The sequence below is a fragment of the Oxyura jamaicensis genome, chromosome Z (genome assembly GCF_011077185.1).
Source record: "Oxyura jamaicensis isolate SHBP4307 breed ruddy duck chromosome Z, BPBGC_Ojam_1.0, whole genome shotgun sequence".
NCBI classification, from domain to species: domain Eukaryota; kingdom Metazoa; phylum Chordata; class Aves; order Anseriformes; family Anatidae; genus Oxyura; species Oxyura jamaicensis.
Window position 1 is genome coordinate 24,110,987 of NC_048926.1, and position 27,787 is coordinate 24,138,773.

At 39.6% G+C, this 27,787-nt stretch overlaps 1 protein-coding gene across 8 annotated transcripts; it reads left to right on the plus strand.

The window, feature by feature from the left end:
* CDK7 (cyclin dependent kinase 7) lies at positions 1-27,787 on the plus strand. 8 transcript variants are annotated; one of them, XR_004746433.1, is made up of 15 exons: positions 1-175; positions 262-321; positions 1,479-1,512; positions 3,309-3,376; positions 4,790-4,858; positions 6,452-6,562; positions 7,711-7,829; positions 8,809-8,908; positions 10,813-10,899; positions 13,839-13,988; positions 15,084-15,231; positions 18,700-18,961; positions 19,479-19,530; positions 19,665-19,977; positions 21,385-23,370. XR_004746433.1 is itself a non-coding variant. In XM_035311008.1 (12 exons), the coding sequence occupies exons 1-12, from the start codon at positions 116-118 to the stop codon at positions 26,287-26,289; spliced, it is 1,152 nt and encodes a 383-aa protein (XP_035166899.1). In that variant the 5' UTR covers positions 1-115; the 3' UTR covers positions 26,290-27,787. The 8 variants fall into 8 exon arrangements, 5 of the variants coding, with proteins under 5 accessions (XP_035166899.1, XP_035166903.1, XP_035166904.1 ...); XR_004746432.1 differs by having other exon boundaries at positions 19,479-19,977; XR_004746434.1 differs by lacking the exons at positions 19,479-19,530; positions 19,665-19,977; positions 21,385-23,370 and adding an exon at positions 26,144-26,275.

The following is a 27,787-nucleotide window of genomic DNA, read 5'->3' on the forward strand; positions in this document are numbered from 1 at the left end:
GGTCCCGGCGGCGGCGGCGGGCCGGAAGCGTGGCGGTGTTAAAGGCCCGCGGCCGCCGGTCGGCCGCTGCTGTCTCGCGTGTCCCCGCTTCCCTCACGTCTCCCCGGCGGCGGCCATGGACGCGCGGGCACGGGCCAAGCGCTACGAGAAGCTCGATTTCCTCGGGGAGGGACAGGTGAGCCGCCCGGTCCCGGTGCCCCGGGGTAGGCCCCGTCCCGGCCGTCACGCATGTCTCACCCTGTTTCTTTTCCCTCCTCACAGTTCGCCACGGTATACAAAGCGAGGGATAAGAACACCAACCAGATCGTGGCAATCAAAAAGGTGAGTGTCTGCGCTCTTCCCTTCCCGCACCATGGCTATCTTATTTTAGTTCTTTATTTTTCGGTCCCCTAATGGCTAGTGGAGCTCTCATTTGTATTTGTAGCGTTTTCTCTAAGTACTCCTCTTCAGCTGCCTTTACTACGTCTTTTTTTCCAAGAAGAAAGGCTACCTTCAGTCCTACTAGATCAGAGTTCCTGAAGCCTGCAGCTTGAATTTATTTCTTACACATTAAAACCAAATAAAGCACACATTTCCGAATTTAAGGCTTTGTTAGCCCCCAATAAAAGCTTGTTACTTAAATCTTCCTGCCTGCCATTCATTATTTCATTCAGTCCAGGAATGTTACTCCTGGTTAACTTTAGATAGCAGTTTTTTGGCAGAATCTGGCAAAAGTGTTCTCATATCTGCAGCCTAGCTGTTCAAATACAAACATTGAAAATGCTGTCGTTGTCATAAAGTGTTTCATTTCATGCCATCTGAAGAAATTACAGGAAGTTTTTGTATTAGAAAGAGGTGACTAGCAGTGCTTTGTGAGGGACAAAAACTATGTTATGGTGCTGTGGTTAGATAAGAGCCCGGGTTTACTTAGGCAAGTCGGAACCATATCAACAAGTATTTATGTTTTATATGCTAGGCCATTTTAGCGTTACAGCATTGTTCTTGCATTGTTGTTGCTAATAGCAGCAGCTGTTGCAGAAAGTATTCCTGCTTGCTTGTATTGTACCTTCTTATTTTTATCATCTGGAAATATCAGTACTTGAAAGTTCATTCAGCAAAAGCTCAAGACAAAATGATTCTAGTAAAATTAGTGTTCTCTGTGTACTTGGGCTGGGTCTAAGGCCTTCTGAGAAGGCTGACAGTTCCTTGGCCTCACTTCTCCTAGGGGAGGGTACTTGTATAATAAAGCTTTTTCAGTACAAAGCATTCTGTGCTGCCAGTTTGTAACGTGTCTGTTTTCACTCATCATGAATGTCTCTCAACTTTCATAAAAGCTAATGCTGTAGAATCAATTATCTTTTTAAGAAAAAAAATCCTAGTTGGTAAAGCACTTTCTGATACTAAAACTCATTCTGTTTGGAGTAATAACACTAAAGAATGTACCCTAACTGTTGGCACAGATGGCTTAACCTTATATAATATGAAACGTTTCTTTTCAGATTAAACTTGGGAATAGATCAGAAGCTAAAGATGGTAAGTTTTAAAACAAGTTCATGTTGCATGGCTTTGTTGTCTTTGCTTCTGCAAACTGGTGGGTTAATTTTTTAGACTGTAGCTTGGCTGAGGAAAAACAAGCTTTACTCCTTCAGTGTAAGGCATAATTGAGGATTGCTTCTCAACCTGGAGAGACAGAAAAAAGCAATAGAAATATCTGTGTTCTCTTTGTAACTGTGTGTAACATCTACCATGGCTAACTGTGTGAATATAACTCGTTAGCTTCTCAATTTAAGTGGAATACAAACACAAATACAATGTAGAATAATAATATTTATAGCACTAAATTTAGAATACCTTGCTTTGATGTGTCTCTATGCTTTAAATATGTAAGACGTGAGAGTGCTTACCTCTGTTGTCAGATGTTTGCTTTGTGGCATTTTTGTGATGTATGCTGGAGTAAAGTTAGTAAAAACAAGATCTTAAAAATCTTGTCTCTGTGTGGGTTGGTTTTGTTGTTTTGAGTTGAGAAATAGATCCATGCAGCAGTGTCTTTTGATCATGTGCTCTGACCAGCCACGTGTCTTTAGGCATGGGTATTGCAAGTAAAACCCAGTAATCATCATTGTCTCTTACTTAACCATGTGGTGCCCAAAAATGCAGTAGTATGTGTATAGGCTGCTATCCTTCTGGGGTCCTGCACCAAGTTACCAACTTGTTGTGATGAGTTTTTACTCTCAGCTCTCTAATTCCGTTGTAAGGATGAATTTTTAGACATTCCAGAGTCTACCAGTTGTGCTGACCGCCCCAGAGTCATGATTCACCTGGTCTTCACTGGACTAATGTCCTTCAAGGGCAGTCATTACCTTTGGCCTAAACCTATAGTTCAAAAAATAGTAATCATATCTGGTTTCCTTGTGCTACCTGGTAAGATAATGGAGTACTTTCTTCTGAATCCAAGAACTGTGCTACAGCAGGTTTCAGCAGGCAAAATCTGCTTTCAGGTGCCAGTCTAAAATTGGAAGTAAAGTAAGCTAGGCAAAGCAGGAGTATTGGCTAATCCATCGCTTTGCCCAAAGTTTTGCTAAAATACTACATCTTGACTGGGATCACAAATTCTGGGAGAATACTCTTCTTCAGCTCATGTGCAGCTGAAACTCTTCTTCCACAACATGCTACAGGAATGTGTGCTTGCCAGCCAGTTGTGTAAGCCATACATACCAGCATTATTTGAAGGAAGACCCAGGAATCAGGGTCTGTGATGCAGCTTGTGTGACTGCCAAAGTGCACGCCCCAGGATTTCTGTATCAAATCTCTGTATAAGATTTACATTCAGGTGAGCAGGCTTTGGCCACTCTGCTGTTTTAGTCACAACACAAGTATAGAGAAGCATGCACTTCCTGCCTTTCTAAATAACAGTACTTTTTTTCTGTGATTCAGGAAGAAGAGATTCATGAGGTTTGTCATTGTGCCTCCCTCTGGAAATGACACATTGAAAAACTAGTATTTGCAAGAAGTAACTTTTATTTTAAAACAAAACCAAAGCTTGGTATAATCTGAAAAAGGTGATTTTTTTTCCAAGCTTGTTCAAGAACATGATAATCCAAATCTTCTGATTGTCATGATATATTTGCTATGAAAAAATATACATCCACCTTTATTTAGGCTTCGGCAATCAACGTAACTATAGCGATCTACTTGACATTTAACAAGTGGATGAGTGGTGAGGATATGGACTGTAATAGTAAATCATCAGTGAATAACAGTGAGAGGTTTCTTTGAAGCTTAAAATAAAGTTTTTAATTTTGTTCTCTCATCTTTTTTTGTCAATGTAGGAATCAACAGGACAGCCCTCAGGGAGATAAAGTTGTTACAGGAGCTAAGCCATACAAATATTATTGGTGTAAGTAAAATGAATGCTACTTCTAGAATTGGTCCCCAAATACTGTTGGTACAGTTTCAAAACAAATTCAGAATTATTTGGGTCATGGAGGTCCTACTTAATTTTGTCATAGCTGTTTGTCACCTAAAATGAGCAGTCAAACAGTTGCTATGGCAAAACACTTATTTCAATAATGAAGTCTTTTATTTTGAACTCCTATTACTGTTTACATGAAACAACACCTGGGTTTTGTGGGAAGACTTGTGGGAACTTTAATCACCTGACTTTCTATTTCTGTGATAGATATGCATATGAATGCAATACTGAATTTATCTGAATTTGCTAGCTTCAGGTGAAACCAGTCACAGCCAAAAGCAAGCTTAGTAAGGAATGGTACAGTGGGACTCACGGGGCTTACTAGGTTTTATTGCTGATATTTAAAACTTTTGTTGGCAGGAGTAATTAATGCCTGTATCTTTTCAGTTTTATTTAGATATTTAGCTGCACCTGAAGATACTTCAAAATTAGTTAACGTAGATCATCTGAAGCTTTGCCATAAGTATTAGAGCAGATATTAATTTTTCAGGTACTTGATTAAACATTTCAGACTGGAGAGAAAGTACTCTTTTAGACTGTGAAATTACTTTCAAAGCAGTTGCTCTAGCTATCAAGAATAGAGAATATGTAGAGAAAGACAACTAAAACAGCAAAGGGATGTAGCACCTCCTTTATGAAAAAGTTGGGGATTCCTCATGGGCACTGGGAGGTCTACAAAACTGAGGTAGTAGGTAAAGTGCATGCAGAACTGATATGGGGGAAAAAAAAAAAAAAACAATACTAGAAATAGGAGATGTGTTTCTGTTTTGGGGATTGGGAGGTGTAACTATGTTAAGTTACACAGCACATAGTGAATCTCAAACTTGTTGCCACAGGTGTTGTTGAAGCAGTTCTAAAAGGAAATTGACAAATTTGTGATCACTTCTGAATTCATTCAAGAAGAGGGTAGGAGTTCTGTAGAACAGCTAAGCAGAGGGAGAGGTGTGCGTTAGGGTATCTGTTGTAGTTAACATGGTAAAGTTTACCCTATTTTTAAAATTTCTAACTTCAGAAAGGAGAAGCAGTTGTGTAAAATGTTACCACGCTTAACGGGGACTTCTTTGGCAACTGAGTTAAGAAGTTTTATATTGCAGGCTGAAGAACTGAAGCAATGCAATTTCTTAAGGGTTATGTTAAAGAAAATCAGAGCTGAGACAAAATTGAAGTGTCTGAGCTATACTGCTCTCTGATTATCGTCTTTGCAATAGTTGCTCTGTGCTTGTCTACCCCAGCCCCGACAGCAACCTGAAAATCCACAAGCAGACTAAAATAGTGTAGAATTTCGGAAAACTGGAAGTAGGAGAGTATAATTAATCATAATGTATTTTGTTTTTACAGCTTCTAGATGCATTTGGCCACAAATCCAATATTAGTTTGGTGTTTGATTTTATGGAAACAGATCTAGAGGTAAGATTATTACAGTATTGTCAAATGCTTTTGGAAAAAAGTACTTAACAGATTTTATATTTACTGATTTCTAGGAAGATGACATTTCATTACATAACTTGATTAAGATTATGCCTCTAAAAAGCTTGAACAGTTGGACAGTTCTTGTCTCTTCTCAAAATGCCTTTACTTCTAAATACTTTTTGTCAGAATAATCTTCAAGAAACAAATTATGTTTACTATGTTAGTTTTCTGGGTCTTCAGTCAGAGCATGAAACCTCTGGTCACAGGCCAGGCTTTCAGAATGCAATTGTCAAGCACAATAGCACAAAACATGTACAAGTAAGCATGGTATACTAAGTAAGCAAAGTGTACCAAGTGATGATCTGATGCTAAAAGTCACACACTTTTGCACCCTTCTTTTAAACATAACAGTGCTGCATACTTGTGAGTCTGAATCTTGCAGGTGTTTCATTCTCCAAGGTCTTAAATTAATTGGTCTTTGAGATCTTTGTATCATATGTTTTGATGCAGATTGCTCATTTTGGAAGACTGTTGTAGGTAGCAGTCATGTCAGATCTATGTATCTGTCCATAGTCTGGACAGAAGGTAATGTGTAACAGGTTATCTTAACAAATACATGTGTCATTAAGCACTGGGGCTAGCATCTAAAATATTAATACATTGACAGGCTTCCTGAAACCCAGAGGAATGTGAGACAGAAGGCTTTGTTTGCTAATAGAAGTTATAGTAAGGAGTACACTTTGTAGAGGATTCATTTTGTTTACTTAGCAACTATGTAGTATTTAGAAATGAAGAAGATACAGTGTACAACAAGGAATTAAATGCTCAGTAATACATAGTGCTGTGGTATGCAGAGCAGTTATTTGCATTGTTGTATCACGCAGAGGCCAACATTTGGGTCTGCAGCCTGTTGTGTATGGGAATGTGCTGCACATTTGAAATTATTTGTATAGTTTTAGCTGTTTTGTAAATCTCAGCTTAAAGCTTGGAAAGGCTGCTTTTGAACTGCAAGGTAGTATTAATAAGCAATTTGAGGGGAGTCATGTTGAAAGTATTAAAAGTCAACGTGAATGTCATGCTTAAACTGTTAAAGATAAAAGAACATTGAATGTTGAGTAGGTTTGTTAAAATATGTTATAGGGGCTATAGTACCTTGTCTTCCTGAAAAGGGAAGAGGAAAACAATGCATTTACAAAAGTTAAATGCTTAAGTTGCACAGAAGAAGAAGCAACAAGTAGGAATACAATTTGTTCAAATTGATTAGCGCATTTAACATTTTTATTTGCACAGCTTTGACTTGTAAGATAGGGTACCATCCTGGAATGAAGCTAAAATGATAAACTTAAGTTTCCCCCTTATTTTATTTGCTGGTTATGCAAAGTTCGTACAGGCTAAGTGGATTCCCTGTTTAAACCTCTGGTCAGTAAATCAGAAGAGACACATTTTCCTGGAGAAAGGATGAGAACAGTAGTGGACACACGGCAGCCAATTCAAACTTTGCCTTCAAGGATAGAAGTAATTGTTTTGTGAAAGAACTGGAGAAAAATAATTTGGCATGATAAGCTTTACTATCAATTTAACACTTTACAGGTTATTATAAAGGATAGTAGTATTGTGTTGACTCAAGCTCACATCAAAGCATACATGCTGATGACACTTCAAGGATTAGAATATTTACATCAACACTGGATTCTACACAGGGTAAGCATGCGCTAAATTGACAACCATTGTGCCAGTAACGAAAGTAACATTTGACAGAATTTGAGTCTAAGAATGTAGATGATTTTGAAATTTGTAGGTTTTTAGTCTATAAGACTTCATGCTAGCTGTTATGGTGTGGCAATAGCAACACCAGAAATGCTAAGAGTTACACACATGGCTATCAGGTAGACGCATATATAAAAGTATCTCAAGTAACATGTGACTTTAATTAGAACTGTGAACTTGGTCTGGCTGGGTTGAAGTTAATATTCTTCATAGCAACCTGTTCTATTTTGGATTTGTGGCCAAGATGGTGTTGATAACACACCGGTGTTTCCAGACTTGGTGAGCAGTGCTTGCACACTGTCGAGGCTTTCTCTGTTACCACCACTCTGCCCCTAGTCCAGCAAATTGGCTGGGGCTAGGCCAGAAACCCGGAACAGACACAGCTGGCCCAAGCAGGCCTGAGGGGAGTTCTGTGTATTACAACGTCATGCTCAGCAATAAAAACTTGGGCAGGGGAAGAAGGAGGATATTGGCTTCCAAGGTGGCCGCTGCTTAGAGACTGCCTGGGCATTGGCCTGCTAGTGGGAGGAGATGACTGATTTCCTTCGTGTCCCTTGCTTTCCTCCCTGCCACTACCCTTTCCTGCACCTATACAACTTCCTTTATATTGATCCATGAGTTTTCTTGGTTTTGCTCTTCCTTTTCTCTCCCCTGTCCCATTAAGGGTGGTGGTAGTCATAGGTGTGTGGGCTGCCTGGCTTCTGCTTGGGGCCAACCCACAACACCATTACTGTATTAAACTGTACCAGATTCATTGATTTCCACAGTTGTCTGAAAAATTAGCTAGGTTTTTTATTAATTTGCCAACACTGCAGTAAAACTAATACTCCTGCAAAACTAATCATCTTTTTATGTTCTGGAGATTAAGTATTGTAATATTCAAATAGTCTAGTTTTGATTCTCATGTGTGAGGAAATACTTGATTTTTATGTTTTGTTTGTTTTTCATTGCTATGTAAACTTGTAATAGAATCAAAAGACTGAGTTTTAGAATGCTGTTTCTGCATGCCTGCTGGGAGGTTCAATATATATTTGTTCTTATCAAAACTGACAGGATTAATTCTTTGCTTTCTAAACTGACAGGATCTTAAGCCAAATAATCTGTTGTTAGATGAAAACGGGGTTTTAAAATTGGCTGACTTTGGCTTGGCAAAATCTTTTGGAAGCCCAAACAGAGTTTATACACACCAAGTAGTAACAAGGTAAGACATTCTCTGTTTTGTTTCTTAGATTGTGTAGCTGTTTTGTATTGCCTCCTGGAATACACCATGTCAAATCACCATGTTTAGAGTTTGGTACCTTCCTCATTATATAGCTGTAGTTGCAAAAATTTTAAAACGGAAAACATAAGACGGCATTTTTTAGCAGAGTCTCTAAGAGCTTCTGGAATTTGTATTGATGACAGTTGTTCTATAGTATGAAAATCATACCCATTTACATATAAGCCTATAGTTCTCGGAGGAAGACAATTGTTACTTGCTGCTAATCTTAGGATCAAGAGTATTTTTTGTAGTTAGGCACATTACTTACGATACAAAAGCATGAGACAAAGGGTTTACCAATGTGATTTATGACATGCTTAATTAAGATGTACTCTTAAAGAGTGGAGAATTGCAAAAAATGAAAAAATCCCTTTTGTCTGCTGCAATGCTAAAACTGTTCAGGCAAAATTGTTCCTTTTTAGCACCTTCATTCACTGAAGAGGCTGAACTGATACAGTTGTTTCAAGTGCAGTATGTACCAGATATTCATTGCGGCTTTAAATAACTACTGCCAAGGTTTATTTTGCACAGAACTAATCTCTATCCTTAGGTCTGTTGCTACAGGTCTTTCTAAAAGCTGGAAAGAATTCTCTGTGTCACTTCTTGAATATCAAATTTAAAGAAAACTATGGTTCATAACTTGCAAACCTGCCCACTTTTTCCTTTGCACATCTACAGTTCCGTAGTTTGTCAACCAGCTCAGCTGAAACTGTAGGTGATCTATGGTTATGCATGTGCCTGTGGTGAGGAACACACAACTTTTTTTTTTTTTTTAAATGAAAGACTTTGCAATTCTTCAGTGTTTGAAAAATACAGTCAGGAGCAGAATCCTTTTTGTAGCTCTTGTGTTACTGCAGCATACAGGACTTGATATCAGAAGAATCAGGTGATTTTTCCTAAAACTTTTTTTTCTTTCCAGGTGGTACCGAGCCCCAGAATTACTGTTTGGTGCTAGAATGTATGGTGTTGGTGTTGATATGTGGGCTGTTGGTTGTATTTTAGCTGAGTTGCTCCTCAGGGTAAGTTTTCATATGTAACCATTTGTATTTGCTCTTCAGTGTGTTATGCTACCGCTTTTAGGTGCGGGCTTCCTCTCTGCTGTAACACTAGCAGGAAAAGGAAGTTAAGCTACTTTCTAGGAAATCATGCTTTTTTCCCCTCCCTTCTTCCAAAAGCTTGCTAACTGTAAGTGAAGTGAAGTTTTCAAGTAGACTGAGGTTCCATAACTGTCACAATCATTGGAAGTCTTTAAGAACAGCTAAGCAAAAAATTGCAGCAAATTGTCACAGACCTGCCTTGGGGAAGGTGAGTAGATTAGTTAACTCTTCCAGTCCTCTGAATGTTACCTTTCATAGAGCCTTCCATCAGTTTTCATTCGTGATATTTCTAGAAATCTGGCAGCACAGATGCACGCACACTCTATTCCTTGAAACTTGTTCCCCAGTAACTGGGAGTAATTAGCACCAGTACACTAACTGTGGGTTTATTTGTAATGAGGAGCTGTGCTAATGTTATTCTCAGCTGTGGTTGCTTAACAGATTGGAGTGAAGTAGTTTGAAGAAATCCTGATGACCGACAGGATTCTAATGTATCACACCTGAGTAAGGTGTACAGATGTAATGATTCTTAAGTATGTTTTATGGAATTAAGCCATCTATTATGTAGCTCTTTCAAGAGGACTTGAAAATATGAGGTGAGAAGTGGCGGGCAAAGCTGCAGACACAACTGAAAGCATGAAATAACCTGTGCTATAGCTTAACCTTTCACAATTAAGTGGCTTCTGCTCTTTTCTTTAAATGTTTGTGTGCCTGTGTCATGAACCAGATTGGGGAATTGGTCTGTCTGAAAACACCCTGGAATGCCTTTTACCTTGTCTGATTTATCATACAAACAGGTGTGCTGGTACAATTTAGTTGCTGGTTCAGAAACAGAAATTTATAGTGGCTGTTGTCTAAACACCTCTAGTAATGTGTACATAAACATAGATTAGATTCTCTAAAGTTGAGTAAGCTTGTGGAAAGTCAGAAAGCAAACACATTGAATTCTACTGAATAATTGTGTTTCACACAAAGCAGAAAATGTGTTTATGGTTAGGTGTTTTATCACCATTATAATTTTTAATGTGTCTATCTCTTTCTTCTTGGATAAACTAGATTGAGGGACAATGCACGTCTGGGAGCTTTGCGAAAGCATTTGATGTGTAATAGACTCTGACACCACAACTGAATGCACTTCCTATCAGGGATATTCGTTATGCTCCTAATTATTTAAATACTGCCTCTAATTCTTCCTAATTTTGCTTTAGTTCATGAAGTCCTTTTTTCTCTGTCATTGTGTGCCTGATGCACAAACTACAACTGGACAAATACCTAATTTTTCTGTCTTTTGCCTAATTTAATTAATATGTGACACAGGGTAGGCTGTTTCTGTCCTAGTGGGTATGAGTCACCATCTGCCCTCAATGTCATCTTAATTCTGTTAGTCTAATTGTTATTTTAGTTGTCCAGTTACAATTCACTATGTTTTGAATCTATACAAAGCCTAACTTGAGACAGTAGATCCTGGAAAGATCACTGAACAACAGACAAACTTTCAGCTTAGATGTGAAATAAAAGGAAAAGAACACAGGGAAAAGAGTTTTTATATTAATGTGGTGGTAGTTTAATTTTATGTTTAGTTCTCTGCTGTTGAGTCACTGATTTGAAGCCTGGGTTGCAAGAAACCTTCAAAATCTATTTGAACATCACTAGAAAGCCTCAAATGTTTGGTCTACCTTGCTGTGGGCAGCTAGCAGACGAAGATGTTTTGCTGTGAATGTACAATGCAATTATGAGGAGGCACTCAAAGTTGCTTTCTAGAATTGAAGTTCAGAAGCTAATTCAATGATACTTTCTGTTGTATAATTCTGTTTTATTCTTCCCAGGTTCCTTTCTTGCCAGGAGACTCTGATCTTGACCAGCTGACAAGGATATTTGAAACACTGGGCACTCCGACGGAAGAACAGTGGCCTGTGAGTCTTTTTTGTTTAACACACTGACATTAGTTTTCCTTGTTTCACTTTTTTATGTATACTTTTACTTTGTTTTAGCTTTTGAAATTAAATTAAGTGATATACCAGTTAGTTGAGTAGGTTTTGAGGAAGGAGCTGCCGTATCTTGAAAAGAAAGAGGACAAGCAGCAGAGTTGTTTTTTTTTTTTCTTCCTCTTGGCAAACTTTTTATTGGTATAGCAATGTTGTTAGCATCAAGCAACATTAACGGAAATTCTTGGTTTCTTTTCGTGGTCCACAGTTCCCCATGGCTATTGGTGTGAAACTAATGGCAGTTGCTTAATGTTCTTGAGATGCTTTATTAAATTAATCTGCTTTAACTGAAAGACTTAAATTGTTCTTTCTCTTGAAGGCAATTAGTGGGAGCTTAAGCTAGGCTGGCCAAGTTACAGGTTTGAGAGACAGTAAGAGACACCATACTAACAGCTTTAACAATAAACAGCACATCTCAGAGTAACTGTGTGGTAATAAATACAAATCAGTATCCATACTCTGAGTGGACCCTTTTTAACTAGTGGGTACCAATGGGTCTCAGTGGGACAGCTTCCATGTAGGTCTTCATCTGCCATACAGGCTGCATCTAAAGCATGAATGATAACTAGCCTAGCTGTGCTCAGCCCAAATATGTGGGATTAGCCATGAAATAGTCAGGGGTCCTGTGGGCACTCCTTGTTTACTCTAAGCTACTTACACCCAGAAATACAGTCTACATTTTCTGCTGCAACCTGTAGTCAGATTCCAGATCATAAAGTGAGGGCCTGGGTATCTGATTCTGAAATCTGTATGGTATCTCCCCTCCCTCTGAACCCCCCTCCACCCATCACATCATTTATTTCCAAATCAGGTTAAGTAATCCACAGTAATGTATTTGTAATATACCTAGCAGCATAAAACAAGTGCTATGTTTGTGGAAGAGCATGTAGAGATGCTTGTGATACCTTCATTAGCATCATGTTGGGTTTCCAAAAATGTTGGGATTCTTAAGTTTGGTTTGGGCTTTAAGAATTATTTCTGTACCAGTCATCTTACTCAATATGTAAATTTCTATGTATTTTTGTTTCAGAAAGTCCCCTTTCTGTGTAGCTTCAAGCTGCTGGTCAAGCTTTTCCTGGGCACATACCGCCACTAGGGGGACCATGCGATGCACTCATGTCTCCATGTTAGACTGCACACGCAGCAAAGGCAGCAATGAAAGTCTAATCTACTGCAGCCTGAGTACTCCACCGGGTTTGACCTAATTCTTTTTGTAGGGAGACAAAAGGCATTGTCTCTATTCAGATGATGCTAAGTATCTCTGAAACAATGAGAGAAGAATAGGCAAATGTTTGTTTGTTTTGAATTTCTCTAATCAAAGCAGCTAGGGAAAGAGAACAGACAGTTCCCACAATCAGGCAATCTGGTGTCTGCGGGTGGGGCAAGGCTCCAAAAAACTCAATTAAGGCAAACACCATGGTGCCAGGGCAGGTGATGATGCTGTGTACTATATCACATTTCTGTGACCAGAGGTGACCCAATCAACTTAAAAGTTCAGGATGTGGTGACAGACACCAGACCAACAACTATAGGGATAAACAATTTATCTGAGAGTAACAGTACAGTAATAAATACAAATCAGTAGTACAGTTATTCAGATCCAGATGACAGTAAATGTAGTCATTCACTAACACTGAGCCAAACATAGTGTCACAATGTACAATGACCCACATAGCCATGGTTTTAAGACAGGCTGACGTAAAACAGGACATAGTTCCTCCAGTGATGGTTTGTTCCATAGGGCTTTGGGAGTTCTGAATTCCCTGATCAGACTGTCTTGTTTTATTAGGTTGTGGAAGCATCCTCTGTACTTTAACTAGTAATCCTGTCCTGCCTCTGCTTCCTCTCTGTGCTGGTTTTCCTTTTTGTAAATGGTGCACGATCACCAAATGGAGCTATAGCCATATGGAGAAATATAAGGCAGTACTAGTCCTGCACAATTATATTGTGCTAAGATTCTAAAGGAAATGCACAAATTTTTTTTTGCAGTGACATTTCAGCATTCATGGGAGAAGAGTTGATACAGGTGGGAAAAGCAGAATAGGAGAATTGATGGCACAACAGAAATGATATATTCCCAAATTAATTCTCAAAATATGTGGGTTTGCAAGTTGAAACCTTTAGAACTGAGACTGATTACACACATTTCACTTCAGTGTTAGTGTTCTGTTTTGCTTGGATAAGCTTAGTGTGATGTTTAGAGATTTAAATTCCTTACTGATGTTTGGATAATTTTCTATAACAGTTTTTTATGATAGAATTTGAATAAAATGGAATTGATTTTTGTACATAAGGGAGATAAAAGTATGCCATTCATCTGTTGTTTAACTGCTTGGTATATTTCTTGTTCCCTCCCTCCGTTCCACAAGTAAAACTTGAACAATTTTGCGTTTCAAAAGTAGCTTAAAACATTTGTGATGAACAGCAAACTCTGAGGACAGCCTGTTACTAAACTGGAGAAAATGCAGATTGGTTCTTTAGTGAATCTTGTCTTTTCTGCCATGTGAGTTTGCAAGAGAAAAGCCAAAGCTAGTTTTACTTCATTTGTATGCACTCACTCTAAAGTTCCTTCATGCTTCCTTTCATTGTTAGCCATTTTTCATTTTTCACTGGTCACTAGTGAAGCAAGGGAAGGACAGAGTGCTTGGAAACTTAAAGTGTGAAACAACTGTACCAATGACTTAGATACTATTCTCTTTTTTTATGACCAACTGTTCATACTTTTCAATTTCAGTGACCAAGTATTAGGAGTATCTTGAAAAATAGTAAGCTTCTGCTATGAAGACAGAAGTTATGAAGCTCTATTTATGTGAAAAGCTGAATTATTTCAAAGTTTAAAAATATACATCAAATTCTTGTCTTTGTAGGAGATGACAAGTCTTCCAGATTATGTCACATTTAAGCCTTTCCCTGGAATGCCGCTTCAGCATATCTTCAGTGCAGCTGGTGATGATTTGCTTAGTCTTCTGCAAGGCTTATTCACTTTTAATCCTTGTGCTAGGGTTACAGCTACTCAGGTATTGTATGCTTGCATTATGTCCTAATGTTCATTAACCTACTGCTAATATCAGATAAATGTCCTTTGAAGCTAGTAAGCCAGGTTTGAAATGAAATGTCATGTAGCTCTGTCTTTGAAATGCTGGAAATACATTTCCAGTGTACTGTATAGAGAACTCTGAAAGGCATGAATAATTCTCACTAATAATCTCCATGCCCAATTATAAAGTGAATGTAGATAAAGGTGTATGAGTCGTGGTCTTCAGAAAATCATTATATTTGACATGCTAAATTCAGTTACCTAAAGTTTGCAACGTCCCATTCCCTACTCTTAAAAAGATTTCATCCTTAATTCATCCAGTCTCTTCAATGTCACTTAAACTTTTTTGACTCATTTTATTTGGAAATATGGTGATTTTAACCAGCATCCTTATCTGGATGCTATGTTACTGACATAAGCAAGAATGATGTTTACCTAAGACAGCTTAGGTAAGATCATATACCACAGTTTATGGAAGCTGTGGAACTCCAAAATTTTAAAATAGGATATGTAATATCACTATATGGAATTACCCCTGTTTACTTGTATTGGTCTTTTCTTGTTCAAACTGTATTTTTCTTGCAGTTTACATTGTAAAAGCAACACAGTTAAAAAAAATTGTGGGAGAAGACTTTCTTTAAAAGCTAACAAAACAGGTGTTCAGACTCTAAATCTGATCATGACTTGGGATAGATTATTTCAATATTTCTTTTTCTCCACTTTCTTCTTTATCCTCATGTCTCATCTGTTTTTCAGAATGTAAGCTCTTCAGAGACAAACTTCTTGTTTGTACAGAATCTCCTGTAGTGTAGTTTAGAGTTTGGATGTTTAGATGTCTGAGTACAAGTTAAAAATAAGTTCACAATTATTGCTTGTGTAATAAAATCAAAGTACCATGGTAATCATTGAGAACACCAAACCTTGATTTGTACCGAGGACACCTTCCAGTACAAAGGTGTCAAAGTAGTTTTTGAAGTTGCAATTACAAGTGACTTCATTATAGTTTCTCTACATATGGAGTTCTGATGCTACATACTAATTACTTGGTTATTTTTCTTTCATTATTATTATTAAGGCATTGAAACAGAAGTATTTCAGTAATCGACCAGGACCCACTCCAGGAAATCAACTACCCAGACCCAACTGTCCTGCAGAGGTTGTAAAGGAGCAACAAAATGCACTTTTAAATTTAAAAAGGAAAAGAACAGAAGGAATAGATCAAGGTAACGTCTTAATGTTTCACCTGTTTTAAAATAGCTACAAGCTCAGAGAGGAAGTGAAGCTTCAGATGTTTCAGAACAAAAACTTTCTGAATGGGCAACTGGGTACCAGCACCATCGGAAGCCCTGTGACAATTTATGTTTTAGGATAAACACTTTAGGGTGAGAATGGCTTAGTTCTGTGTTCTAACAGAACTAGTACAAAAGAAAAAAGGCCCTTTTTTGCTTTTCTTCTTGAAATCCGTGTTAGAAGAAATCTCTAATACCATTAATCTCCATAATGGAGTGTGGTACTACCAAGTAAGTTAGAGGCTACTATTAGGACCTTTATTTCTGAGACTCCATACTGAGGTGGAAGCTCTGAGGATTCAAGGCTTGTATCTGGTGCTAAACTAGGCAGACCTTCTAGCAGAGAGGCAAACATTAGTTCTTAAGCTGGGAGTTTGTTGCCTTGACAGCTGGAATTTGCTAGATAGCAGCTGTCAGGTTATTGTCAGCTTTTTTTCTTGTCAGTACGAGACTCTTTGATACAGAAGTGATATATTTTTGGAATGCAGATACTTCCATGAAAATACATATCCTCTTGAGTTCAGACGGATAAATTATTAGAGTTTAGCTTACTTTTTAGGCACTTCAACTCATTGTTTGATAGTCTTTGTCAATTTAAAAGTAAAATGCATTAATTCATTAGAATCTTTAATCTTAACTATTCGCATGCTGTCTGGTGACCTCAATACCATGGGCTGACTTCTCAAATTCCCATATGTAATTAATTGCTTAATTTAAGCTCTTTATCTCTGTCTGCAACACCATGTGAGGATCTGTGATTTAGTGTATTGAAGTCTATGCCCCGAAATACGCCAGTTAACTAAAGGACAGGAAAGAGGAAAAAATGTTTCTGAGTTCTGTGACCTTAAAGTCTTTCATTTAGCAATAAACAGGGTTCCCAGAGCTGTATCAGAACTAGAACGCTAATTGGCTTAATGTCTTTACAGAAGTCTCATCTTCAGCAAGGTGAAATCACTGTTAAGTGCTGTAAGTTTTGAGATTGGATATAACTAAGGCATTTAGGAAGTCAGCATTACTTCCTGAGACATTTCAGTATCAGTTTAAAAATCATGTTGTTTCCTCCAAGTGCTGGTTGAAGCGCATCAGAAAATTTGTTCTGATCAGCTAGGCTGATAGAACCCCAGCGTATCAAAGGTTTATCTTCTAGTCCCACCTGACATTAAAGGAGAGAGACAAAATTAGAGCTAGCAAACATGCTACCCTGGATTTCATTCGTCATTACATGGCATGAACATCAAGTTAAAAAGTGAATATGCTTTTAGTTTGGAAGAGCAATAATATTACAGTCTATAAATAAAAGTGGATATACAGCACTTTTTACTACTCTTCAGAACAAAAATGTGCAGAAGTCATTTCAAAGAAAAATAAATTTCATCCTTTGAAATTCTCAAGCTAAGCTGTGCTTGCATCTTGCACAGCATCTCTCCCTCAGCCCTGTTGAGGCAGCATTCTAGGACTTAAAAGAGTAGACTGGAGCAGTTACTAGTGGGTGCCCTCTTATAAAATCTTGGCACCAGAGGCTGGCTTCTGGGAGAGAGAAATTATAACATCCCCATGAAGTGCTGCTTTTCCACAAGAACAAAATGCTGTAGCCTTGGCGAGTGTTCACCAAACTTAAATGTGCAGCAGCTGTACCCTTCAGGGGAAATACTGTCAGTGGAAAACTCACTAACTGAATGACAGAAGGTATTAAGCATACATGATTGCTACCTATTGCTACTACTTACTTACAATTTGTGAGGTATGTGGAGACAATGATGTTATCATAACATCATTGTCCATCTTCTCCACCCTGGAAAACACTTAGTCAAATACAGCACTTCTTTCCCAGAACACTGATTTCCAGTCCTATAAATTTGCATTTCTGCAGAGCTATAAGCTCACAAAACAGAATGTAGAAGATAACAGCAAATAACAGCAATAAACTCTTCCCTAAGTCAACGCATAGGAAACCTACCTAATCTCAGAACTATTCTATACTGGCTTGAAAAAAAGAAGTCCATTCATATCTAAGGTTAAAAACTTCTGTTTGGGTATTCCCTTTAAGTTCATTGGAATGATTCAATGCCGATGTATTTTAGAGGGCATTTCTGCTTACAGGGCAGACATAAAACAATTGGACCCTCCCACAGCAAACTTCATATCCATCACCCCAGAAGGCAGCGATGCTGTGTTCTACCTATGTTATAAATAGCACGTGAATAAAGGAGAGGACAAGAGTTAGAACAGAATCAGAAAAGTGCTGTTCCCTGCATCTCTACAGCTAATACTAACAAAAACATCGTTCAAGAATGAGTCATAGACATAAAGGGCCACTACCTGCTACAGACAGCTCTCTTTCTGTGTTGGGACAGCATGTAAAAAAGATCATTAAGAGTATATGTGGTAGGGCAGGGTTAAGTCTTAAAATAGCTTGCCTTTCATAGGTCTAGAAATAGAATTAAGTGGCTAACTTTTTATACCAACAAAGAGAAATACATGTATCCCAAATGCAATTAATACTTAATTATGGAATTTGAGAATCAGGGAGTACAGCTATTGGTGCAAGTTAGCTTTGATTCTGCTACTCCTCCATAGACTTACTGAAATAGCAGTATTGTGCTGCTGCAGACAGCATTAACTAGCTCAGATTAAATGAATGTGATGAATAGTATTAAATGAGCATTAAAAACTCAAGCAGGGGGCTGAACCCCTTTACTTTGGTAACAATGTGATTTACACTTTTCAGGATTACCAAAAAAATTGATTTTTTGATTGCTGTGGATGGTGGATGAAAATGAATGATCATACGACCCGAGTCCCAACCATTGAAAAATGCCGTAATAGTCACTGGATGGTTATTTTTGTAATATTTAATATGTAAAATGTGAATGTAATTTTCGTAACTGAAACTGAGGTATTATTAACTTTTGTGTAATAAACTTTTGTAAACAACACAACAAGATTGCTTTCTCTGGTTTGCTGTTTCATTACTTTGACCCAGGCTTTGAGGTAGTAATTCCATCAGAAGATGCTTGCTGGCTACAGATTTACACAGCCTAATTTTGCAAAGCCTTTATGCTGAATCATATGCTATCCTGTACAGATGCAAAAGTGCAAAACAAGAAAAACTGCAAATACATCCCTTTCACCTGGAGCTTAAGTTTACATGTGTGATGTATAACACACTGGAAAAACTTTATCATTGTAAGAGAAGGGCGGGATTCTTTTAACATGCCGGTGTAGTAACAAGTGAGTTTGCTTGTGCTCTCATTTGACATGCCTTAAGACTTTCAAAGGACACACATACTATACGGAAAACAGTATGATGCATAGATTGAATGTGAAGTTGTTTCTTTTACACATTCTAGTCTTCCAGGAAAAGTTATCTGAGAGCGCATATAAATACTGTTTTCTTCACAGCCTCAAGATTGCAATAAACGATGGAGGGAGATCCAGCTGGGAAAACTATACCAGCCCTACTGTCAACCTGTGGCTGTTGAACATTTCATAGTGCAGATACTGTGCTCAGCTTTGTTGCCTGACTTCCAGCATAACTGTGTTGCAAAGTGGCTGCTGGGCAACCAGACTTCTTCAATGGAAAGAAACAAGCCAGTAGCTGCTGTTGATGTGCAGCCTAACCCCGTGCCCACCCCTGTTGTGCAGTGGATTTCAGGGATACCTGGTGAGCCATTGTCATTTTCCCAGTTGTGAACCTCTTTCAGCATTCTCTTTCTTAATGTATGTGGCAAGTTTATTAGCAGAAGGGTTAAAGTTGCAGAGGAATAGTAACCATCTTCTTGCTGCTGTGATAACTCAATTTACTTGTACCATCAGCCAACTTGGAAATATGTTGGCCTTAAAGGGACAGCAGTTGCTATTCCCTCAGTACCTTACTATGTTCATGGCAATATTCTACTGTGTTTCTGGTTGTTGGTGAGTGAAAATTAAACTTCTACTATGACCTAAATGACAATGTTATTTCATGAACATTTTCTCTATACTAGTTATAGCAGATTTTTTATTCTGTGTAATCACAGATCATCCTGAGTGCAGGCTGAAGGACTGAGAGGAGAACTGCAGTCCTACCTCTGGCAGGGATAGGTTTAAAAAATATGTTAATCTCAGTAAGGAAGAGAGCGTGAGGAGTACTGTAATTTTTTTTTATTATTATTATTTTTTTTTGCATTCAGCTTCTCTAGGCAGCATTCTGACTGGACTTCAAAGTCCTGAAACACTCAGCCATTAATACAGGTACAGAATCTTTCAGTGAGTATACTCACACCTAACTCTTGGGCATAACAAATAGAGCTTGTATGGCAGTGGCAATTTTGTGTTGTACCAGCTCTGCTGTGAGAGTTACATCATTCCCTTTTTGTCAAACACAGCATATGCCTAGACCACACCCTGGCCTGAAGGGAACCTTTTCCAGTAGAACAAGGAACAATCCTCCAAGCTGCTATTGGCAAAACTTGTCAAGTAGATACTGAGTTTGAGCATTTGTTCACTGTGCTCTGTAATAGAGGCTGAAGAGAGAGGACACTGAGCATTTTGTGACCTATGCTGCTGAGCTGTGTGCTTCCAGTCATGTGTCTACCACAGCAGACTTGAATAAAAAAACAGTGCTGCTATATAATAGGTCAAGAACCATTCTCTTCCAAATACCACACTGGAATTTGTTTGTCATACTGTGCACTGCAGGTAAGGCTGTTCTGTGCTGTGAGTGTATATAGCAGCTCATCATGTTTTGACTTCAACTGTGTTTGTGAACGAAGCCTTCTGTGTCAGGGACTAAACTTACTTTGCTCTTAATGGTGGTTTTGTGCATACATAAAGTGTACATACACCACAGAGTAAGATAAGATTGGAAAAACCATCAGCACAATATTTTTTTCTTGATTTCAGGCTTTTGGATAGTTTGACTTAACTCTTTTGACTTAGGTCAGAACTCTGGAAGGAATATTTGTGACTACGGCTGGCTATCAATTACTATGCAACTGGTCATCTAAATACCGTTTAAATTTGTAGCTAGCTTACCTTGCAAGCTTTATGTCATGCTAATGATGCTTCAGCTTGGACAATCTGTTTTATCACACCAGCACATTGAATATATAGCTGTTGCTTCTGTTAAGAACGACAGCAGTCACCTATGTTTTGTCTTGAGCTTGCAATGTGCATGCTTGTGTAATTGTGTAAAGGTTTATCTTGTACACTTGTGCAAACTGGAATTTAATCTAAATGCCTTCTCTCTTGGATTGAGACAATTTCCCTGCTGTTGTGGTTTTACCTGGCCGGTAACTGAACACCACACAGCCGTTCGCTCACCCTCCCCCCTCCCTCTCTGGGATGGGGGAGAGAAACAGGAAAGTGAAGCCTGTGGGTTGAGATAAAGACAATTAATTAAGATAGGAAATAATAATAATAATAATAGCGTGTACGAAACAAGTAATGCACAATGCAATTGCTCACCACCCACTGACTGATGTCCATCCTATCCCCAAGCAGCCGCCCCCCCCACCCCGGCTAGCCACCCCTAGATATTGTTCAGCGTGACGCCAGATGGTATGGAATACCCCTCTGGCCAGTTTGGGTCAGCTGTCCTGGGTCTGTCCCCTCCCAGCTCCTGCTGCACCCCCAGCCTGCCCGCTGGCAGGACAGAGCGAGGAGCTGAAAAGTCCTTGGCTTGGTGTAAGCACTGCTCTGCAACAATTAAAACATCAGCATGTTATCAGCACTCTTCTCATCCTAATCCAAAACATAGCACCCTACCAGCTACTAGGAGGAAAAATAACTCTGTCCTAATTGAAACCAGGACACCTGCCCTCATCACTTTTTTTTTTTTTTTTTTTTAATTGTGAGCCACTGCTGTTTCTTCCTGAAGGGTTAGCACTCTTCTTTGTGAAAAAATTGATAGTTCTTACTTTCAGACTTACTGGAGTTTGAGTAACTTCTGTGGATCGTACTGATATTGCTTAAATAATTTAATAAAACCTTTTTTCCTCTACTATATTGCCACAATAAAAGCAGCAAAACTCACTGTAAGAGCACACAATACAGAAAGGGAAGGTGCTCTCTGTTTTAAACAAAACTCATTTTGTTTTCTCACAGAGACTGAGGTTACTTGTGACATGGAGAGGCAAGACTCCTAGCAGTCGTGTCTTCACCTCATCTCCTTGATTCTTCCTTAGTGCCAACACTGTATGATCCCTCCAGCCTTTATGCTCTTTTGACAAAGAAGCTTAGAGCCAGGATGAGGTGTAACACTGTTGCTTTTTATTTGTGGTATGTTCTTATCTATGGTGTAGCCTCCATACTGTCAGCATTCCAGGCAGCTCTGTTAGTTCTTCGCTTCTACCTGTTTCTTCTTTGTTTTGTGACTGTTCCTCTTCCCTTGACTTGCTGCATATACGCTGTTCTATTAACTCTTGCTTGGACGCTTCTTCTGGTGCATGGTCACTTATGCTCCATGTACACCAGTATAATGATTCCTTTACAAATCTCTAAAATGATAGCAGGTTTCACCTGACTTTTAGTTTGTCTGGTTGAGATAGGGGAACTTCTTGGAGAGCTAAATTGAGTTCTTTGAACACTCTTCACAAGCTGTAGTGACGTATAGTAGTGTGAGAGGCTGGGAAAGAGACATGCATGGCTGTAGTCCTTTGGGGCATGAGATACAGTCCAGTGTAGGATAACCTTCTGTTAATTCTTTTCCCAAAGGCCTGATGGGTATTAGATTTATTCCTCCTATAACCCACCACCACCACCTGGAAGGCACCATCAGCAGCTCTGTTATTGCTAGCTTGAGAACTCCATCTTGCATTTCTCGAACACACCTTAATCACTGGTGCAAACTTTGTTCATCTTTTTTTTTTTTGTATTTCTTTTTCAAACTTACCTAAGTAGAACTGGAATAAAATCTAAGTTTTGATGCCATTGAAATATCCTCATGTCATCTCTCTGTTCAGTTCTAAGTTTATTTTTTTTACTCCATTTGTGAGAAACTTATTCAGCGAACTATCATTTCTTTTTAGAAACCCTTACTATTTCAGACAGTTACTTAGGGAGTTTCTGTTTTCCTTCCAAGAATTAAATCTGCAGACAGGCAGGCAGGTCCTGTATGAGAATTTTCTGAAAAACTTGCTGTGTAGTCAGCACGGAGGCTGCCAGCGTTGTGACTGTTTCTTCTAGTGCTGTCAGTTCAAACTGTACCCAGAAACCTGCATACTAACAGCATTCACCACTGCCATAAGAACACAATAGTATGCAAGCAAAGGAGGAGGATAAGGTGGCATTTTGCTCTTAATTAACATGTGTAATGGAATGTGGTTTATTGCTTACTCCAAGAGATTTGTACCACTTTTGGAGGGATGCTGGCAGTTGCACTGACCTGACTTTGACAACAGAATGTGGACTTTGTGCTTCGTTTTTGAAAAACCTCCAGTTTGGGCCAGACTGGTAGGCAGGTATCTTCCAATAGTACTTAGGCCGTTCATCAAGCTTAACTGCAGGAGTTCAAATGTTGATATACATTCAGACATTTTTCCTGCCACCGGAGGTAGTGTCTGTCAGATAAATGAGGCAGGTAGTCAGATGCGGTAACAATTTTACCTGTCTTCCTGATACGTGTTTTTCTGAGAACTGTGGCTCAGCCAACGTGGAGCTCCTGTGAGATGGAAAACTGGCCTGACTCTCGGCATGTAGCTTATGCCTGCATTACTTCATATTCTTGTAGGACTTCTTTAATAAGACCCTTTACTTTGACCTTATCTAGTAACCTGGGGGCACGCATGTTTTCTTTTTTCCATTTACTCATTAACTCCAGTAAGGCTAAATAAGGCAGCACCAGACTCCCAGCAGCGGGCTGCTTACCTCAGTGTCAGGAATGTGTAAATGTGCCTGCGAACTCTACTGTCTCCTGCTAGCACAATGTGACCTTAGTGCCACCAGAGTTAAATGTCTATGACAGTTACTTGTAAGGTAAAGGCATTAAGTAACCTGAGATGTCATTAATAAAAACCTGATTTAGGAGTTAGAAGTTGCCCTGCATACACTTAACAACAGGTCAGAAAGAATGACACTTACAACTGGTTGTACATGTGTGATGGTTTTACTCGAGTGGGCAGCCGAGCTCCACCACAATCGCTCTCTCACTCCTCCCCTCAAAGAGGAAGGGGGAGAAAAGACAACACAACAAGCTCGAGGTTTGAGATGAGAATTATTTAATTAAAGGGAAGGGGAATGGGGAGAAAAAGAAACAAAAGAAACAACAAGGCCATGCGGAAGCACAGAGAGAAAGGAAAAAAAAGTTACTCTCTGTGAGCGATGATACTCATCAACGAGCGATGTTCGGCCATGTCCTGGGAAGCAGGGCCTCAAAACGCGTACCGGTTGTTCAGGAGAGACCCTCCCCCATGAGAGGCCCCCTTTTATTGCTCAGTGTGACATCAGGTGTTATGGAATATCCCTTTGGCTGGTTTAGGTCAGCTGCCCTGGTGATGTCCCCCCCCATCAATTGCCCACCCCCCACCTGCTGGCTCCTGGGGCCTGGAGGGAGTCCTGATGCTGTGCCAGCACTGCTCAGCAGCAGACACAGCACTGGGGTGATACCACTGCTGTCCCAGCTACGAGTGCAGAGCACAGCACTGTGTGGGCTGCTGCAGGGAAAGGTGACTCCATCCCAGACAGACCCAACACAACATGGTACTGGGCTAAAAAGTGTCAATAAAAAATGTGCAAATGCATCAACTGTAGAGTTCAGTACAAAGGTATGTACTGCTATCATAATGTAGTTTGGTTACAAAAGTTACCTATGCAGAAAGGTTTAATTGTTGCATCTCCTTAATAGACAATGCAGGTTTTACTCTACATTAAATTAGAGTTGGAGTGGGGAAAAAAAATAAGCAAACAGTGTATTAGGCTATAATTCTTTAAAATCCTTATTACACAAATTTGTCTGGAAATACTGGTTTCATGTGTTCTTAAGATTTAAATCTTCAACTGCTATGAAGTGTTCTGTTACAAATCTAACAAGCAATGTGAAACAATCAGAATCTAACCAAATTTGACTGCTTAAATGCATGAACCTTTTTTCCTTTTATTTATTTATTTTTAATTATAACTCCTACCTGCTAGAAAAAATGAGTGTGAGTTGCGGATCACTAATAAAGATGTAGTGAGTGATACCACCGTTTGTTGTTATGACTAACCTGATGTTCTGGAAAGACTGGTTACACGTGTGTACCTGGCCACACGTGCACAGGCGATCCCTGTTCCCACCCCATCTCAGAGATTTGTATTTCAGGTGTCTCTTTGTTTGCAGTAGAGCCCTTGCCTTGCTTCGGCAGATCACTCAGTGCTTTCTTTTCTGTTATGGTTGCCTTGTGTGCCTCTCGGTATCTACATACAGCCTTGAAGGTGATCGTATGATTAGAGCAACAACAAATGCTACGCTATGTAAGCATCTTAATAGATACCAAGCCAACGGATGCTTTTCCTAGAGCTGCTAGTGGGAGATACTTCCAGCCCCTGGAGAGGCTGACTGCAGTGTGAAAGCTTAGCTCCTATGAGCTTAAACATCATAAAACAACACAAAATTTAGATATTTTTCAGTGTCAGTGAACTCTGCAGCCATAATTGTAATGCACCTTTTTTGCCTTCCCTTCCTTCCAAAGATGCAAATAAGATGTATCAGCCAAGATCTCAGTGCCCTTGTCAAACACTGGAATGGGCTACGCCTTGCCCCTGGGCTTCCTGCACTCAGCCCAGCACTAAAACATGTGAGATGCTGTGACTGCTAACAGTATGCTTTGTGTCTGAGAGGGCTATGCCCAGCTGCTTTTTGTCAGGTCTACAGCTGGGTTATATGGTGCTGTGGCCACTGGTCCTGACATGGTTCCTAGATATGCTGGCTTCTGGGAGATTTACAAAGGTTCTGGAAGCTCTTGGCTACCTAGGAGGATTTAGGAAGAAGTGCTCTGTCATCCCCAAGAAACTTTGAGTTACCAGGTGGTGGTGCATACTTAAGAAAAAATTGAGTTTATCATGGCCTGCAGCCACCTGGACTGTGAGATGGGGATGGTCTTTCGGTCACAAGTAAAACTCCTACGTGTTGCATAGATTATTTTTACTGTCTATTCACACCTTTGCATTGTGCTCCCTTTAACTGGAATACCTTTTCCACAGGAAACTGTTCCAGAAAACATCACAGCAGTTAGGTCATTAGCTGTGTAAAAGGTCCCATTTGGATCCAAGTGGTTGTTTACAGAACATGTGCACGAGCATTCACACACGTTTCCCCACCTCCCCATGACCATGTTTTTGATGGGTGTTTAACTCCTAGGCTCAAGCAAAATACACATTTACCTAAAAAGCAGTTTCGTATCTCTTATATCTTAATAGGCATATAACATGTAAATTTCCGCTATAAAAATGAACTAATTGTATGTGTCACCACCACGTGATAGATTTTGGTTTTGTTTTCTTTCTGATCACGTTTACATTTGGAAAGATTTTATGGATTTCATTCATTTCACCTGAAACATGGCCAAGTGGTAATTTTTTTTTCTCCTCATTGCATGCAGCCTTCTTGCATTCTTCTCGTTGCCAGTTGATGTAAACCAAAATCTCTTTAATTACTGAAAAACCATGGAATTACAGAACAGTAAAAGCATCGTTCCCAGTTGCAACTTCATGTCATAAGGTGTGAACAAAATGGCACAATTCCTAATATTCTTACAATAGAATACAGTGATCTGGTTTATACCATCCGAGTCCTGAGGAGACACAGAGTCCTCAAATGTTCCTTTGCTTCACCACTAACATCTTTTGAGTCCTCTGTACAGCTGGTAATATTGCATTCTTTTCACAGCAAAGGGGAACAGTGAGAGTCCCTGTTTCTACATAATCCCTGTAGAAATGACTCGGGAATGGGTGAAGTGGATACGCGCGAAGCTCCAACATGCATCTGCAAGTGAAACTACACTTGGGATCCAAGCAAAATGGCTTTCCTGCTAGCTTAAGTGAAGCTGATGTGCCATCAGAAGGTCACAAGTGCGTATGAAACGAGGTCAGGTATATTGTAGGCAGAGTTTTGTAGGCTGCTTGAAGGTAGGTGGCTCAAAGTGACGTGTCCTGGGCTTCAGGTTCTGCTATGCTGCCTGCATACACACCGAGAGAGGAAATTGGCTTGCTCCCAGGGCACAACTGGCTCTTAACAGTGTTTTTACTGGAAAAAGCCATGTAGTTACAACTTCTAACCAAGCCCTTCCCTCCCTGCTTTCCTTGCTCTTCAGCACATGAACTGAGACTGGAGTTTGAAGTCTGTTCCTGGGTACCCCTCAGGTGTCCTGTGGGGCCACATGGTGCCTCCATTCTGCCTCTCGCCTCCCTGCGTCACAGGTTCAGGCTGTGTAACCTTGGGGTCTGGTGCATGTCTGTTTTCTCCTGTCCTGACTAATTAAATCTCTGTAAATCAGTGTTGGTAGAATTCCTTATACAAAATAAGGCCAAATCTTCCTGCCTTTCTCACTTGAAAGTATGGATTTCCCACCACATTTATAAATGCCATGAATCAGAATTAGCTTCTCTTCAACAAGACACCCTTTACCCTGCCAACAGGAACAGTTTGAGGCAGGAATTACTGGCTGAAGATTTCTGGCCAGGAAATCAGATTAGGAGAATACAACAGCCACTTCTGATTCCAGAATCTATGTTTGATGGGTAAACCTTACTCTAAATGCGTGGAAAGTATCAGAGTAACAGTTTTGTTCACGCAGCAGCATCTGCTCATTGCTTAGCTATTAGCCTGCTTAATCCTTGCCAGCAACACAGCAGGAAAGTTCAAGAATTTCTAGTGACTTTTTTTTTTTTTTTTTTTTTTTAATTAAAAAAGCCACAGCATACATCCCAAGGCCCTGGGGTGTTCTGGCCTACTGACCGGCAAGTCTGTTACAGATCTCCATTGTTTTCTTCAGTGCAGAGGCTAGGTTCATCTGTTTCAGTGATAAGAGTGCTGGCATGAACAGACCTGCATGGAGCTGCGTTCCCCGCCCACTGAATGCTTGCTGCTATCAACACAAAGCATGAAGCTAATCTGGGAGTGCTGAGGAGGGGCAGCACAATGAGCTGACACTTTGGGTTAGGCACCGGATGCAAGCTGCTAAATTACAGTGTGCATCCCTGGGGTGCTGCAGGGAGTCTCCAATGACATGATTTTGAAGCACGGCGTTAACCTGGACAAAGCTCGGTCTCTCTTCCCAGCTCCTGTTAGCTCATCCATCTCCTCTTGTCGCTGTCAAAGACTGGGATACAGCTGGTCCCCCATGCTAGTTGAGAATATGAAGAGTGATCCAAAACAGTAAAACACTGCACTGTGCGAGTCAAGGTTTTTCTCTCCACCACCAACCTCCTGATATGCTGACGCTTGCACTCTTCCACCATACCCATATGTCACCTTTACCCAGCCTCTCCTTGTAAGACAGCTTATTTTTAAATAAAACCTCAGATTCTCTTT

What these genes read in the sequence shown, in the direction of transcription:
- CDK7 (XM_035311008.1), top strand. Translation starts at nt 116, where the DNA reads ATGGACGCGCGGGCACGGGCCAAGCGCTACGAGAAGCTCGATTTCCTC. An exon ending in GCCATACAAATATTATTGGT is followed by an intron (nt 3,377 to 4,789) that starts GTAAGTAAAATG and finishes TTGTTTTTACAG; the next exon opens with CTTCTAGATGCATTTGGCCA. An exon ending in CGACGGAAGAACAGTGGCCT is followed by an intron (nt 10,900 to 13,838) that starts GTGAGTCTTTTT and finishes TTGTCTTTGTAG; the next exon opens with GAGATGACAAGTCTTCCAGA.